The sequence below is a fragment of the Pygoscelis adeliae genome, unplaced genomic scaffold, assembly GCF_000699105.1.
Source record: "Pygoscelis adeliae isolate BGI_AS28 unplaced genomic scaffold, ASM69910v1 Scaffold66, whole genome shotgun sequence".
Classification (NCBI taxonomy): domain Eukaryota; kingdom Metazoa; phylum Chordata; class Aves; order Sphenisciformes; family Spheniscidae; genus Pygoscelis; species Pygoscelis adeliae.
The window spans coordinates 11,047,981-11,065,083 of NW_008825167.1; the positions used below are offsets into that span (position 1 = coordinate 11,047,981).

Consider the following 17,103-nt stretch of genomic DNA (forward strand, 5'->3'; position numbering starts at 1 on the left):
AATTTCATTTTTCCCTGGACAGTTTTTAAGTAAAGATATCAGTGACCGAAAAAAAAAATGCCTCTTGGGAGGTATATAGAAATATCTGTCTTCCTAGCAAAAATGGGTGATAATTTGCAAAATTGCAAAATATTGTATTACATTCATTAGGGTTACAGGAGTTAGAAATTACATTTCCATGTGTATTGCACAGTATTAAAGGCCTACCACATTTCAAGGTTCATGTAAGATCCTGAGAGGATGCTTTCCATTACAAAGAGGGTTTTCCGTGAAACAACTGATATATTAAAAATGGCTTTGATAGGCTTTGAGTGGAGTTATTGCACTCTTAAGTCTGCTTTAATTCTGAAAGGGCTGGTGCTCTACTCAATGTAGATTAACAACTCTCCGGTTGCAGAAGTAGAGAGTCACTAGAAGAGCAGATAGGTTACTGGCTTGTGGATACTACCATAGAGATACGTCAGTGAAGCCTTCAAAGAAACTGCAACTAGGCTTTACTATTTACCTGAAAACATAATGGAAGAAAGAAGTTTTGTACTTTTGAAAAATGACATAAGGATGGCTTCATGATTTGGTCCAGAAACAAAAAAATCACCAGTGGTGAGGAAGTTAACTGTTTACTATTATATTCCAGCAACAAAAAGATCCACAACTTGCCATAAAGTGTGGTGATGAAATTTAAAGAAGAGGATGGGGACAGATTGAATTATGTTGCTTTGGAGCAATTCCAGATTTGAATCGTGTGCAAGAGCATAGCCTTTGATTCTGCTCTGATGTTTGCTTGGTGGTTCAGGGGAGAAAAGAGGAGAAGTTGGCTTATTTTAGAAGTTACGCTGCTCACCCAACTTGGCTGACAGAAAGATTCACTTCCTGAATGGATGACTTTCACATATTGTTACCTATAATATAGTCATTGCGCCTGGGAAGATTTCAATGTTAATTCTGTCTTTCACTTCAGCTTGAGAGATGAGCAATGGAATTGCGCAGTGCTTGAAGATCTCCTGGAAAATATAGAAATGGATGCATTTTTGGCACTTTATAGTCAGGTAAGCATGAAATTGAACAAAGCTTCCAAGTTTAAATTACAGCTGTATCTGGAAATCAGCTTTTCTTGCTTTTTTGGGAACCATTACAGATGTATTTGGACCCAGTTCTGCTAATAGTCACTACCGGTTCTGGTGTTTGCAGCCTGTATTATCATTCACTTCTATCATTCATTTAATTCTGACCTACTTTCAGCCTTTTGAATTTTACTGAGTTATACTTCTTTTTGTTCACTTACAAATCCTTTCCGGGGTTGTCCTGTTGCATTTCATTCTGTGGAGAGAACTAAATTGCCTGAGTTTCTGGTTTACAGACAGATTTACTGTCTGATTTTTCATGTAATGAGACAAGGGTTTTGTTTAGGCTTTAATCAGTGTTAGAAAGGGTTTGCATTGATCGTGTTAGAAAACTAAATGATAGAAGGACTGCTAGTTAAATTTTCTAGTATCATTACTCATATTGTTTTCAAAAAGAGCATCACCTCTTCAGGTAATTTGCTATCTGTTGGCTGCCTGTCAGTGCCATAAAAGGCATTAAAAATGAATTGCTGTTGTTGCCAAGTTTTATCTGCAGGCTTTAGTTGAGATATGTACCTAGCGTCAGAAAAGAGACTTGGTGTTGCAGCTTTTTACATCCAAGTATCTTGCCTCTCAGGGACAAGTGTGGTCGCAGTCACCTGTATCACAAATTGGGAGCTTCAGAGGCCAACAGGCCAAGGAGGGACCACTTAGACTAAGGGTCTCTCAGCTTTTCCTGTGTCTTGGCTTGTTTCTGCTCAGTTTTCTGAACTCTTTATCCTCTCTTGAGTTAGATGTCTATTTGAGGTCAGCTGCTCTCATGAAGAATTGGAGTGAGACTCCTGTATATTATATCTGTCTTAGGAGATTCACCTGGAAGGCAACACATGTTTTCAGATCCTTACTCTGGTTTGGGTAAGGAATTTGCATCAAGATCTGCTAAAGCTCACAGGAGCGTGTGTCGTGGTTTAAGCCCAGTCAGCAACTAAGCACCACACAGCCGGTCACTCACCACCACCACCCCTGCCCCACCCCCGGTGGGATGGGGGAGAGAATGGGAAAAGCAAAAGTAAAAAAAAACTCGTGGGTTGAGATAAGAACAGTCTAATACTTGAAATAATAGAAGAATAATAATAAATTGTAATGGAAAGTAAAACAATGAGGGGAGGGGAACAGGGAAAGGAAAAAACCTGATGCAACTGCTCACCACCCGCCGACCGATGCCCAGTCAGTCCCTGAGCAGCAATCTCTGCCCCCCAGCCAACTCTCCCCAGCTTATATACTGAGCATGATGTCACATGGTATAGAATATCCCTTTGGCCAGTTTGGGTCTGCTGTCCTGGCCGTGCCCCTTCCCAGCTTCTTGTGCCCCTCTTTGCTGGCAGAGTAGGGGAAGCTGAAAAGTCCTTGACTTAGTATAAACACTGCTTAGCAACAACTAAAACATCAGTGTGTTATCATCACATTATTCTCATGCTAAATCCAAAACACAGCACTATGCCAGCTACTAGGAAGAAAATTAACTCTATCCCAGCCAAAACCAGAACAGGGTGATAATCACTTCAGTCTCTGCCTCTTGTGTGGATGCTCGGGTTCCATTCAGAGTGGAGTCCTTCCATAAGCCTCGTTGGAAGAGACTTACCTCTGAATATCTAGCAGCCTGATGGCTAAGGTGCTGTCCTGGAATGGAGGATCTTACTTTGTGCTAATGAATTAAATCAGGCAGAGTGGGAATTCAAACCTCATCTTAACACTTTCCAAGAGCGTCCTATCCTCTGGGCATAATAATATAAACACCAAAAACGCATTCTGGTGTGTTTGCAGAGCGTAACATCTGAAGGTGTTTGCTGAGGAGGTCATGACCAGCATTACCAGTTTTATATCCAAGCTATGTGTTCCCTTAGATTTTGGGGTTTTTTTTAGTATTATTATTATTTTACTCTTTGATTTCCCTCCCACCCCCTGTTGCAACTATCTTTTTTCAAACCGGCTTGCTACCCTGTTGGCCTTAACATTTTGGATATTGTAAGCAGATGTGGCTGTCAGGAGCTGCTGAATTCTGTCCAGTCTTCAGTTCCTTCTCACTGTTTTCTGCCCCCATGGCATACTGCACATAGAGCTCCTAAAGTTTTATTGGGACTTCACAGAAATAGCATCCTGCTGACACTGATAAAAATTTCTGCTGCAGGCCTTCGTAGGGTGCTTATGATGTAAATATTCACATGATGGTGAGTTTTAATCTGATTATTTCTTTATAACTTTAAACTTTATATGTATTCATTTATGATCCTTTAAAATAACTTGTGTAATGCTGATGAAGTAGTCACCTGCTATTTTCAGTTATTCATTCAGTCATAAATTTGAGGCTTTATTTGTCCATTTGTAGATGCAGTTTGTCTAGTAGGTCAAGATTTCAGAACACTTTTCTAGGAGAAAAGATGATCTTTCGTCCTGTTCAATATTCCTTTTTTTTTTTTTCTTTTGTAAAACAGGTAAGGAATTAACGGGCTTGCATGAATATTTTGTTGACACGTACAGTGCTTCAGATACATGTTGAATGTGATAAATATAAGATAAATCTTAGATAAAATAAACTCCATTCAACTTCAGTGGAAAATAAATGTCAGAACAGATAGAAAAATTGAAAATGCTTTGGAAGGTCCTTGGGGCTTTGCTCATCTTTCTCTGTACTACTGTGGTTTAAGTCATTGGTCTTGGTGTGCTGTAGTCTTGTGAATTCTTTTTGTACTGTTTTGTTTTGTTTTTTTCCCTAGTTCATTATATATTTATCTGACAAAATATGCTGCATCCAGAAATGCTGGCCATTATAAAGGCTTTAAACAGCACAGACCAACTCCTCCAGATTAGCACTACTGAGACCGTTATCGTAGTTTAATTTCAATGCTTTTAAATCTGCCATTGCCTTGCAATCTTGTCCTAATTGAAGAGACCTTGTACAGTGTTTATTTAGCAATTTCATAGGCTGGCAAAAATAGTCACCGTTAAGTGGGAACTCTTAAAGAGAGCATGAAGACTGCATTAGTCTTATACTATGGTTCTTAGCTTGCCATACTCCTGGGCGTAGAAGGGTAGGAAGAAGATGCATGTAACAAGCCAGCTGCTCAGCAGAAGAGTTCTTATCTTGCAAAGGATGTTGTGAAATGTTTTTCTGCTGCTCTTGAGTTTGGTTGTCTCTGATAGAGCCTCAGCATCTACCTCCCTCATGAAGGCATGAATTCAGGAAGTGTGGCATGTTAAGATGAATGCTGAAGCAGCTGTGTAGGACTTGGTGGGAGGAAAGAGAAACAAAGCCGGTGGCTTGAGTGCTACTGCTGCTGGCTGTGAGTCATTCATTTCGAGGGAAACCCTATCGCAAGAGAGCTTGGCTCTTTTCTTAGCATTTCAGTTCAAAGACAGTGCTCTTTTTCTTTTGGAAGTGTTAATCATATTTATCGTTGGACTGCCCAGGACTAACCAGGAATTATTGTGGCACAATAATTGCACATTATTGTGGCTCGTTTCGGTCCTAGAAAGTTTTATAATTAAATACTGACACTTCTTGTTCTATATTCCCCAAGATCATACCACTGGGCTGGGGGGAAAGCTGGATATTGCTTTTCTGTAGCATAGGTAAGCCATATTGCTTAAGTTGCTTACAATTTAATTGTCTTCCTGTGATGGTTAAGTTTCTTTGGCACAGATACATTGTGAAAGAGCTTCTGAACAGCATGGTATGTATTCTGCAAGTTGAGAGGTTAAAATCATTGTTTTGCAGATTACAGATGCATGCAAACAGAATATGTCGTAATTTTCACAGTACCCAGTCCTCTTAGCACCCTAGCAGGTGAACAAGGACCCTTGATAATTACAGATTTTGGCATCTTGAAGACAGATATTAAAGAGCATCACTGTCACCTCACTGCACTTGGAAAACTGGATGCACTGTTCAGTGTATACTTGGGGGACTGTGTTTTGTGTTTTGTTCATAAGATTCCCTGAAGAAATAATCTGTGTAAATATGCATTAGATATACCATTGGGGTTTTTGTGTATATATTTATTCATATAAAGTGTAGCCCAGAGATATTCTGGGACATACTTTATTGAAATTCCATAAAACCTATAAATATTTACCCTGCAGATATACAAAACAAAATTACTGTTTTCAGCAAGTATAATAGTAAAATAACTCCAACTATAATTCCAAACCTAACTACTCTTAATTCAACTCTAAAGAAGTATGTGCTTAGTAGAAGAGTAATTTATTAATTTATTAAGGCTCACAGTGTAACATGTTCCTACTTTTGGATGTGCTTATCCTGTGAGCTGATAGATACGGGAATTGATTTTTAAATCTTCCCCCCTCCCCCCCCCACCCCGTTTTCTTACAATTTATAGAACACATTACATTGGCAAGTATTAGGAAACTATAGCTATTGTACCTCTATATCTTACACTCATTCTTTTCTTTAAAGAGGATTTTCCCCTTTAGACTAGTTTTCAGAACTGTGGATGCAGCCCTCTCTGGAAAACCAGATAAGTTTTACTTTCCTGCATTTCGTGTTTCAGCTTACATCCTTATCGAGGCAGATGTAGGTCAATAAGAGATTTGCTTGAATGATAGTGAGTTCAGGACCATAAGCCTCTGGCTGAGAAGTTACTTTTAAATAAGCTCATAGCTATAGCCCCAGGTACACTAGTTGCATTTTAGAGACGACAGATGATGCAGGCAGACTGTCATGTGGAAACAGCACAGTAAGCTTGAAACACAGCATGGATCGAGTTCATTGATTCTTGCATTAGTTGTTTAAGTACACATTGCTCGGTCCAAATACTTAAAAGTAATTCTGCTATTTGTAAACTACAATTCATTCCTGTTTTTATTTTGACCAAATTCAGAGAATACAAATGAGGTTGTTGGTGGCGCAAGTAGTATTTGTATCCATCAGATGTTATGAAAAAAGTGAATTCCTAATCTTTGTGGTACCTTACCTTATAATATACCTGGAGAATCAAACTCATCCCACCCTGGAGGGCTTTTGGTCTGACTAGTGTGACCATTCCTGTGTTTGCATGCACATTCATTTCTCCTTCCCGCTTCTGCAAGCTGGTCTGGGTAGCTGTGAGCATCTGAAAGTGCCGCTTGCTGCTGGTGCGTGTTCACACATCAGCACTCCCTTTGCCGTACATATGCTAGATGCACCTGGCCAGTGGGTACCTGTACCACTTTTGGTACTGTTGACAGCGTTGTGGCACCTTCTGCTGTGTTAGAAAAGCATTGAGGGTTGCCTCTCAGTCCAAATCATTCTTGATGCAGAAAGGTAAGGGTCAGAGTGGAGAAAATAACATTTTAAAGAGGAAACTATAACAGCGGAAAGCAGTACTGAAGTCATGATGTTTCGATCATCTGCATATAAATTACTAAGTTAAAAGTCCTGAGACCATTTAGCCAAAAAGGGCAGAATAGGTCACAGAGATGTGTCATTTTTATTCTCACTTAATGTTGTTTTTTGTAAGTTTCTAGAAGAATAGTTTTTATAGACCAAAAGTACAACACAGTCTGTATGCAACTATAGAAATTAAACTTAGATGTCTGTATTAAGATTTAAGCTCTTATTTACGTTCCTCCCCAGAGAAGAATCAAACCATTTCTCGCCCTCAGTAGCCTGAACAGACATGTCTTTTACCTAACTTCGGTGCCTGTTTAGGGTGAAAATATTGGATGTTTTAGATACCCCATCAACTTACTAATCTCTCATCAATCTTAGGATTTTGTCTTGTTCATTCTAATATCTCAGTGGTTTCCATGGAAAACCTATAACAACACTGAAGAGCGCAGGAAACTTTGGGAAACGGCTACTTTTCCTGCCTTTTGGAGAGGAGTTCTCTGCTTGGAGAACAGTTATGGGAAAAGGAGATTGATTGATTTCTTTATTTTGTGTGGCTGTCTAAATTTAGGTTAGGGCTGCTTTGGGGGTGATTGCTTTGTTTGTTTTTACATGGATTTAGCAGAAAGAATTGTCCTTTACAGAGCATCCTTTTGGTGAAATAGCTTCTTTCAAAGAAGATGATGCACGTAATACAGGGATCTCCTAGGTGCATTCGCTCCTCTGAATATTCATCATGCGAAAAAGAGGCAGAGTTCAAACATTTGCTGTGACATTTTCAATCCACTGTGGACAAAGAAATTGGCTGTCTTCCTGCATGGTGGGACCTTGTTCGGTTTTTATGTGACGTGGGCTTTGTAGTCATCTCCCCCATCAGTGCTTATAGGAGGGTCTACAGAGCGGAGGTGACTCCGCTGCCATGAGTCATCTCTGAACGTTTGACACGTTTTACCTAACTTTGGCTACCTGAGATACATGTATGGTTTGAATAGACTACAACAGCATTTTTCTGGCATCCTTTGAGGCATTTAACTTGCTTTAATTTGCTCTACTCTTTTCTTTCCATGTGGTTCTCAATATATTGTAGACTTCTCATATTTGATACGCGTGAGAAATCCTCAGAAACAGCTCTGGGGACACAGTGGTTTTGACAGCAGAGCTGAAAACAGCAACAGGGTTTTGGTGTTTGAAGGGGGGCGGGAAATGGGGCTGGTTGATTGTCTAGGGAACAACTAAATTTGAACTTAGTCTATTTGAGTGAGTGTCTGAAACCCTGAAATAACTGTTAATTCACATCAATTCACATTACTTGGAGAAAACATCGTGAATACTGGTATAGTGAGAATTTGTATTAATGCTATGAAAAACGTAACTTTTGTGATACTGTGATGCTGTGAAATGACACAAATTCAGAAATGTGTGGGGTGGACGCCAGGAACTGTTTAGTGTACTGCAACTTGAGTGTCATGAAATGGCCTGCCACCGACATGTATGCAGCATATTTAAGTCAGTATCACTTAGGTATGGTTTTCTTACTAGCACAGAGTTGGTGCAGCAGAGTGCCAGGCTTGCTGGGCTTCAGCCTGTGTATGGCAGAGGCAGCAAGAGCGAGCATGCTCTGTGAGTATGCTTTACCAATGACCTCTGGGCCAAAAAAGAGAGGATATCTGGAAAAAAAAACCCAACCCCAAAACAAAACCAGATGTTTCCTTCACCTCTTAACAAATGTTACAAGCTGTTCTCTGAGCTTATCACAGAATCTGGTGTTAAGAGAGGCTGAACAATGAAATGCTCAACCATGGCAACATGTAAATGTTGTCATTAGGTTTCAGAGGCTATTTTTGCCCCCCCCCCTAATTTCACAGACCAAGGAATGCCATATCGCTTCATCGCCATCTTGAACAGATTTCTTTATAATAGTACAATCCATAAATTAACTAAACCTTACATGCTAGAATATGATTGCATTGTGATTTTTTTCAGACCGAAGGGCATCGAGTATATGCCCTAAGCACATATGCTAAGGTCAACTGGTTGGTTAACATTTACATTGCCTATATCCAGAATGAAATGGACAACCGTAACATATATGGGCCGGTGTGGGTAGAAACAGTGAACATGGGACTATGACCACTTGACACCAAAACTGTCACTGCTAACATGATTTTGAATAATATTTTTTGTTTCTATAATGAATAATTCTTTAATGATAGTAATTAAAATTCTCTAACACTTTTTTTATTTTCAATGCTAAATTTGTGTGTCATCTACTCATTAATCCTCTAGGAGCTCCGACTGGCAGGTTATTTAGCTAAACTGACGAGGATACCAATAGGGATGTTGCACAGGATCCTGAACTTGTTGCTGCCCTCCAGCTCACAAAGTGAGGTTCTTTCTGTCCTCGATTCCATCAGTAAATATTCAGATGGTGTTGCTGAAAGTGACAGTAATGCAGATGAGTCTGGCCGCTGTAAGAAAAGGTAAGTGTGGTATTTTTTTGGTAGACCAATGAAGGAGAAGATCATTGCTTTACATGTATATGTATTTGCTGGACAAGCAGATTGACAGCAATAGAAAAAATCACAGGTGCATAGGTTTTCTTCTGAAATATTTTTGTGGGGTAAAAATACTTTGAAACTGTGACCTTATTTGGTGAAATATTTTAACTATAAAAAATTGATAAAGAGATAAAGAGTTAATAAATTTTATAACTTCATTAATTAAATGGTTATTTTATAGATTTATAAGTCTTGTTCTGATCATTTTCTTTCTGTTGACTTTAGTTGGAGTTTATTAAAATACTTTCCTTCCAGCTTTTTGTATTTATAATATTCATAGCACAACAGATTTCAGGTGTCTATAGTTCCTAAAGATATAAAGGAGGTCCTCCTTTCTAATAATGAAAGTTTCAGCCTTGCAGATGCCTGTCCCTTTGTAGTTCATTACTAAAGTCCCAAGTGGCCACTGTTTTTTTCCCTTTACTCACAGAGACGGGTAGTCTCCCAGAGCCTTCATTCCTCCAGTTTATCCCCATTAACACCAGCTGAATAGCTGTGCAGCTAACACAGAGAGGTGCTCCCGGACCCTCTCTCCCAACTCCCTGCCATGACAAGGCAAGGGGAGAAAAGCAGATCTTGTGGCATGGGGCCCTCTAGTTGTCAGGTGTGAGCTGCCAAGGAACAGATAAGGGTCCTTGGGACCATGCCCTGAGGTGTGATCTTAGCTGATTTAAATTTTTTGTGGCAGGGCAGCAAAAATCCTTGAACGCTCTTACTGACTGTATTCATGGTATTACTGTCATGGGATTGGTAGCTAAAATCAGAAAGGGGAGGAAAGTATGTATATTTGGGGATTTGCTGCTGGGAACTTTTTTCTTTCCTGCTCCTTCAGGAAGAACCAGGAGTTGTGGCAAGCACTGGAGAACAAAGTAAGGCAAGATCTGATAAGCAGAAGTTTAGAAAAGATCCCTTCTCTAAACAAGAGAAAAGACAGGTAAGGAGAAAGCAGGAAGAAGCATATATGATTTTTTTTTTATACTTCGTTTCATCTCCAAAGGTTCCTCTTACATCTGTTAGACATCAGAAAATAAGTTCATAAATACACATTTTCTGACACTGTTCTGCTGTTGAGTGCTTGTGTTTCCTACAATATCTTTACACATAATAAGCAATAATAGTAAATGCCTAAAAAGATTTTTCTGTACAAATCCACAAAATTCACAAGTTTTTCATATACATTGCCCATCTTCCCTATGGCTGTTTATTATAAGGTCACCTTTCCTTATGCAGTTTTGATTCTCATAAAATGATATGTAAGTTATTGGGGATTGGAATGGAAATTGCAATTCTGTCTGTTTGAAATACGATTTTCTTTAGCTTCCAAAGTCACCACTTCCATGTCAGGATTTGATACAGGAATTTTATGCTTTTTTTGCCCAAGTTTTCATTTTTCAATTCAATTTTTTTCATTAATGTAGCTTGATAAAGAAGCGGCAACTTGCCCTCTTGGAAAAAGCATCACTCATTCATCTTGGATGTTCGTCTACACATCCTCCTATGGAACAGTCTGATCCACCTGGTCCTTTGAACACTGCAACTGCCGAAGCCATAGAGCTATTAGACACAGGGGAGAAGGTATTTTTGTTCCGCGAGCCGAGTGATCCAATACTTTCTTTGCATAATTCTCCAAGGAAGAAGAAAAAGAACTTTCTTAATTCCAAAAAGGCTGCTCGTGCAAATATGGACTCGTGAGGGTGACTTCCATTCAAAATATCAATTAGGGAAGAGGAAGTTATTTAAAATTCAGTAAAATAATGAGAAAGGATGAAATGTGCAGTTTAAATAACACGTGCATGTTACTATTCTCTGACATTGTAAATACCTGTAATTTTAGAATGGCACAGTTAGCAATGTGAATTGTGCATTTTTTTAATTCTTGTCGGCGTATGATGCAGTAGATGAAATATAGGTGTTTTATGATGCACGTTCTGGCAGGCAGGACTCAGTGTTCCTTCAGTACATTTTGATCATTTTTGCACTGATTTTACTGTAGCTGTATTGTCGTAATTTATATAGAAAGGTTATTTATTAATAAAGTAAGTACTGATGTACTGTTCTTGTATTTATATATTATTGTAATAAGCTGCGGTATAGCAGATGATGTGAAGAGATCACGTGGATGACCCACAAGTCCTCTGTTCTCTGATTTTCTGTTATTCTAGCTAATTTACTGTTTAATGTTGTGTTCTTAATAGGCTTTGAATGTTACTTCTGCAGTCTGTGTTCTACAGTGATAGCTGGTAGTCCAAATCTTCAGCATATACATATGTACTTAGCTTACATCCTGGAGTAACTTCAGCTTTTCACTATTGTTTCTAAACTTACTTCAGTTGAACTATGAATGTGGCTACAGTTCAAAACTGTGTTAAATATTTGCAACCTGTTGCAGTCTTTTTCTTGGTGAACCAATATCATCACACTTGCTCAGTAGAAAAGGGAAAAATGTAAATGGACATTTAATACCTTCAAAAGCTTTTTTGATTGCAGTGCTGCCAACTGTCACAATTTTAGGTGGGTGTTTTTGAAGTTCTTATTCCTGGATTTCTCTAAATCGATGAGAATATCATTTTACATTTCAGAAAGAGTTAATTTTTAAGCCTTTCTAGTTGACAGAAAGAAGCCTGTAAATATGAACCCTAAAAACAGGAACAGGAAAAGGCTAATTAAAAGAAACATATATTTGTTAATATTTCATGATATTCAAGCCTGTTTTGAGGGGGTTTTTTTGAACTGCATTTGAATGCTATGCTCTGATGGTACTGTGATCATATATTTTGCAAATTTTCATGTATGGATTTTCTGTGTCTTTGTATTAATAGGGTGCCAATTTCATTTTAAAAATTAAAATGTTACAATGTACATGTGTCTGCAGTTGGCATCTATTCCAAGTGGAAAAAAACATTTTTTTTTTTCCCCCACTTCTCTTGACAAGTTTAAGTATTCATCCCACAGTAAACAACAATTAGTGTTTCATATCACTATTAGCATTAGCAAATGTATGCAGTAATTAGCCTGATAATCATAATTATTTTTTGATTGCATTCTTCAGTCTTTTCATAGAAGTCATCGCTCTCACAGAAAGAGGAGTCTATCAGGGTTGTGGGAGTTCAGAGTCTCTACATTTTAATGCGTCTGGTATATCGTCCCCGAGGAGTGGGTAGGTAAAGGTAGGGTCTGTCCTACCTTGGAGGTGGGTCAGAGCAGTATAGAAGGAGGCTCAGGTGTTTCAGAAAGGGGTTTGGCCCTATGCAAGAAAAGCCAATAGGAAAACCTGAGCTGTGCTGGGGGCTGCAAGGAGCGCTTGAAAGGTGAAGTACCCTCTCTTGAATGTGAGTCTCTTCCGAGATTTCTTAGCAAGCCCAGACTCTAGGCTGTTATAATATAAAAGGGAAATGACAGTGCTGATCACAGATAAGACATTGGGGCCCATAGCTTTAATCAGTTACAATAATATAATGCAACATCTGAATACTGGTTGCAATATCAATTTCTTATCCTTAACAGATAATCTGTATGTCTAATAATAGAAAGCTGATTTGTAACTCTCACACACCTCATCACAAATTTGAAGCAGCTCATTGATTGTAACTATTCTAGCAGGGAAAGTCATGCCCTGCTATGAATCAGTTTCATATCGTGCAATACATATTCAAAGAAATGGCCAGATTTTAACATCTCTTGTGCCTTACGAAAGAAGTACTAGCCCACCTCAATAAGGAGTTGACTTATGTTCAGCTTTGAGTTGCTCAGAGGACATAGGAGGGCCCGCTGTTGTGTGTGCAGTTCTGTGTGTGTGTCATAGGTATTAGCATCTGTATTTGTCCTGGTTTTGTCTGGGATAGGGTTAATTTTCTTCCTAGTAGCTGGTACAGTGCTGTGGTTTGGATTTAGGGTGAGAATAATGTTGATAGCAACAACTGAAACGTCGGTGTGTTAAGCAGCGCTTACACTAGTCAAGGGCTTTCCAGCTTCTCATGCCCTGCCAGCGAGAAGCTGGGAGGGGGCACAGCCAGGACAGCTGACCCAAACTGGCCAAAGGGATATCCCATACCATGTGACGTCATGCTCAGTACATAAACTGGGGGGAGTTGGCCGGAGGGGTGGTGACCGCTACTCGGGAACTGGCTGGGCATCGGTCGGCGGGTGGTGAGGAATTGCATTGTGCGTCACTTGTTTTGTCTATTCTTTTATATTATTATTTATTTCCCTTCCTTTTCCATCCTATTAAACTGTCTTTATCTCGACCCACAAAATTTTACTTTTTTTTTCTTTTTCCCAATTCTCTCCCCCATCCCACTGGGTGGGTGGGGAGTGAGTGAATGGCTGTGTGGTGTTTAGCTGCCTGCTGGGTTAAACCACAACAGTATTTCACAGCTGAAGTCTTCCAAGGAACAATGGCTTGTGCTGGATAAGCCATTCAAATTAAGCCCATTTGGCTTCATAGTCATCAATAAAATAAGTAATATAAGGCCAAATTCTTCAGGAATTTGAACGTTATCCACATGGGGCAAACTGTTCTTCATTCTCACTAAATTAACATCAGAAAGGGACACCTTACAGTCTGGCTGAACCTCCTATTTTAAACAGATGTAGCCAAATAAAAGGATAAAAGTATCTGGTAAGGGTGCTAATAATCGTGCTCATTGTAGAATTGGGACTTCAAAGAAATGCCTCACTTGTTTAGCAACTCTTCCTGTTGGTTTCAGCCTAGCTATATAATGCATTTTACTGAGATTGAAAGTACTGGAAATGAAGGACCCTCTAATTAATGCCACAATTAATTGTGTTCCCCTGGAAGTTCACTACTTCTCATCTTGTCCCTGACTGTTGACGATGTACTCCCATCTCCATTGCGGCTGTTGTCTCCCCTCAACCTGAAGCCATTGACCAAGAGGCCAAAACGTGCAAAGAATAGGCAAAAGTAACTGTCCTTGGGCAGTGATGCTTTAATCCAGACAGTAAAAACTGACTTACTGGCAATGGTATCATTTACTGAAGAAATTACTCTCCACGCAGGACTAATAAACTGTAGGGTTTTTTTATAATTTCTTCAACATGCACTTAAGTAATGTTAGCTTGCCGTCTGCACCCACTGCACAGCACATCCCTCATGCCCAGGGCACTGCCTGGGCACAACCTGGCTCCCAGTTCAGGATTTTCAGGAGACTTATTCATTGTGCATAGGCTCCTCAGCATTATCATTAGCCCACCTTTCTGCTCGTGGTATGATCCCTCATGAAGGACCGCGTAGTGTTTGTCAAAGCAGAGGTATGCATCAGTGGGGACAAAATGCTAGCGCCATATAAAGACTCAAAGAAAATTATTTTAAGATACTTCGGTCCTTTTAAGATTAAATGGGCCCTTACTGGAATGTTTAAAATTGTCAAGGTCCTTAGTGTCCATAGATTTAAACAGAATCAGTATCCATATGCTTCTGGACCTGGGCAACTATTTGCAGCGGGGTAAGTAATTATTCACCAGATTTTCTGCTGTGTCATGTGATCCTGTTGTTCATGTTGTATGCTGTAGTTTCCTCATGAATGCATTTGCTGAAGTCTAATTCATTTGAGTAATTGTTCTCAAACAAAAGTTCTTTGCTACATCTCTTAATAGAGGTTGAAACAAAAATCACAGTGTCATAGATAATAGCGTGAAGCCTGCATAGTTCCCTTTAGAAAGAATAAGATTTTAAAAGATTGTTTATTCTCCTTGCTGTATTTCTGGCTTGGCATATCAGAGATACAGATACTGGATTAGCACGCAAGACGTTGCTCACTCAGTTGTTTAGTTTAACTCTAAGATCAAGCTTCTATTTAAAAGATTTCATTTTGAAGGGGTTTTTTAATAAAAAAGATCCCACATGGTGAAAAACATCTTAGGGAAGATGTACACAAAATGTTGTTTTGCAGTGATGGAGATGAAAATGTTTCCATGAACAAGTGAGTTGAGATTTCCTCCAGTAAGTTTCTGTTTCATTTCTCTGTCCTCAGTATTATGTATTGATTTATTATAAGGTAGAATACACATGCTAAGCCTAATGAAGAATAATTAATACCAAGAATGAATGACTGGATGTTCTGGTAGAGACCATCAACATTGTGTCAAAAAGTCAATTGTAAAGAAAAATGAAAATACATATATGGACCTTCAGAAAAAATGAAAAATGGAAGTAAAAGGGTTGACATTTTTGTGGAATTAATTGTTATGTTTAATAGGTAACTTTATCTTCACTTATTGCTATAATAGTTTTGGTTTTGGATTAATTTTTAAAGTGACAATGTCTCTTTAATAAGGTCAATTCTGCAAAATACTCATCTGCTTTATTTGAACCTGGGGAAATCACGCTGCTTTCTTTCATTATCTTGTATTTACGCAGCTGCTATTTTAACACCTTTATTTCTTCTGGGGAATGTTAAGTTTTTATGCTGTTACCTTAATACAGCCCAGTGCCAATAATTACATTGCCTTTCATCAACAGCTCTTGCTTCCCGAGCGAGTGACGACAGGATTTTCAAAGCACCAAACGCCAAGTCCACTCACCCTGCTGACCCAGTTCCCCCTCTGCCCTATGCCGAAATGTTTCGCTGCTGTGCTGATGTAACTGGTGCAGACGTAGGTGTACCAGCATAAAGCTTATTTTCCTTACTGAATTATAAAAGTTATATTGTCACAGGCTGTTGAGAGCTGTATGAGAGTTCATACGAACACTTCTACCAGCCGAGCAGTATCGTAGAAGTGATGAACATTATCCTCCTAACGAGTGCTCCAGGTGGGATCCTGCCTTTGCCGCCTTCTGCTTCTTCACTCAAGTCCTCTTCTGCAAAATGGCTGGCCAAGGCCACCCGCTCAGGTCTTCAGTGCTCTCTTTCCATTTGTTTTCTTGTCATTCACAGGGAGCAAGGCAGGGAACATCGGTCTCAACGCTTGTGAAAGACTATACAGTGTGCTCACCGTTTGCCTTTGTGTTGCAGACAAGCTGTGATATAAATGGTCCGTTTAACGAGAACTGATAATGCCCATCTCTGTATTTGAGCAGTCTGTGCTTGTAGGTACATAAAACCACAAGTTATTTTTCCCACCTCAGCTGTATCAAGAAGCTTGAAAGCCACGTTGACGGAAAGCAATTTGTTCTCCCCAAGGCTCAGACATTCCTCTGGAGAGCAGGAGACAGACATTTGGTTATATATGCAGGGAAGTGAATTATGTTTTGAAAAAGTAAACTTATTTGAAGCATCTTCTTCAATTATGCCAGAGAAGCTACCTGCAGAAAAGAGGCTGTGTATTTTCAGCCACTTTTGTTTGAAGGAAGATAGCTCAATAAGAAAATAAATTAAAACCTGGAAGTGGCAGGTATCATTCCAAGCCAAAATAGCACTCAGAATCTGAGGGCAGAACTTGGTAAGTTTGAGCGTTGGTGTTAGGCTTTAGTCCTTGATATTGCATAGTTGAAAATGACATCTGGTTACAATATATGAATGGTTTTGTAGTTACTCAACAAAAATATCCCTATGCAGAGTGTTTCAGAAGGAGTAAAAAATTACTTTCAGGAGTATAAATTGAAAGGGCATTAGAAAATATTTTGAGTGGCTAGATGCGCAATGTTAGTATTAATTGGAATAAATGTATAATTGTCTGATTTTTCCAATATATTTTTGTTCTGCTTATGGCTTGACCATGACTAGTAATTAAATCTGGTCATGTCGGCCAGCAGATTTTTATTCATTTGCTGTTGGTCACTGGTAATTCATCGCTCTAAAATTACCATCTTGGCTGTATCTGCAAATTGGCCTTTATGCGTATTACATACACAGGAGTATGTTTGTCATTGCTCTTTGTATACTGTAGGAACTGGGTAATTCAGGGTTGCATCACTGAAAGCGATCTCTTTCGAAGGGATGTCTGCTTTCCCATCCTTATCTCTTGAAGAATATCGAGGAGATATCAGGAATTAGAACCTGTCTTTGAAAGTTTACTGCTTTAGGTCTTCAGACTCTAAAATAATAGGAATGCCCCATATTCTTTCTTGAAGTATTTGTAACCAATTATCTGTTCTGCTAATGAGCAAAAATTCTCAAAATCTTCAATATACAATATCTTC

The 17,103-nt window shown here is 39.0% G+C and overlaps 1 protein-coding gene across 1 annotated transcript in view; it reads left to right on the forward strand.

Annotated features, from left to right (window-relative positions):
• Window positions 1-10,805, forward strand: part of EVC2 (Ellis van Creveld syndrome 2) — a 78,453-nt gene extending 67,648 nt beyond the window's left edge. Inside the window, exons 18-21 of the mRNA XM_009328846.1 lie at window positions 959-1,046; window positions 8,734-8,927; window positions 9,838-9,939; window positions 10,424-10,805. Of these exons, the coding sequence (XP_009327121.1) occupies window positions 959-1,046; window positions 8,734-8,927; window positions 9,838-9,939; window positions 10,424-10,697 (658 nt within the window). The 3' untranslated portion in view covers window positions 10,698-10,805. The remainder of the gene's footprint in view (window positions 1-958; window positions 1,047-8,733; window positions 8,928-9,837; window positions 9,940-10,423) is intronic.
• Window positions 10,806-17,103: the final 6,298 nt, after the last annotated feature.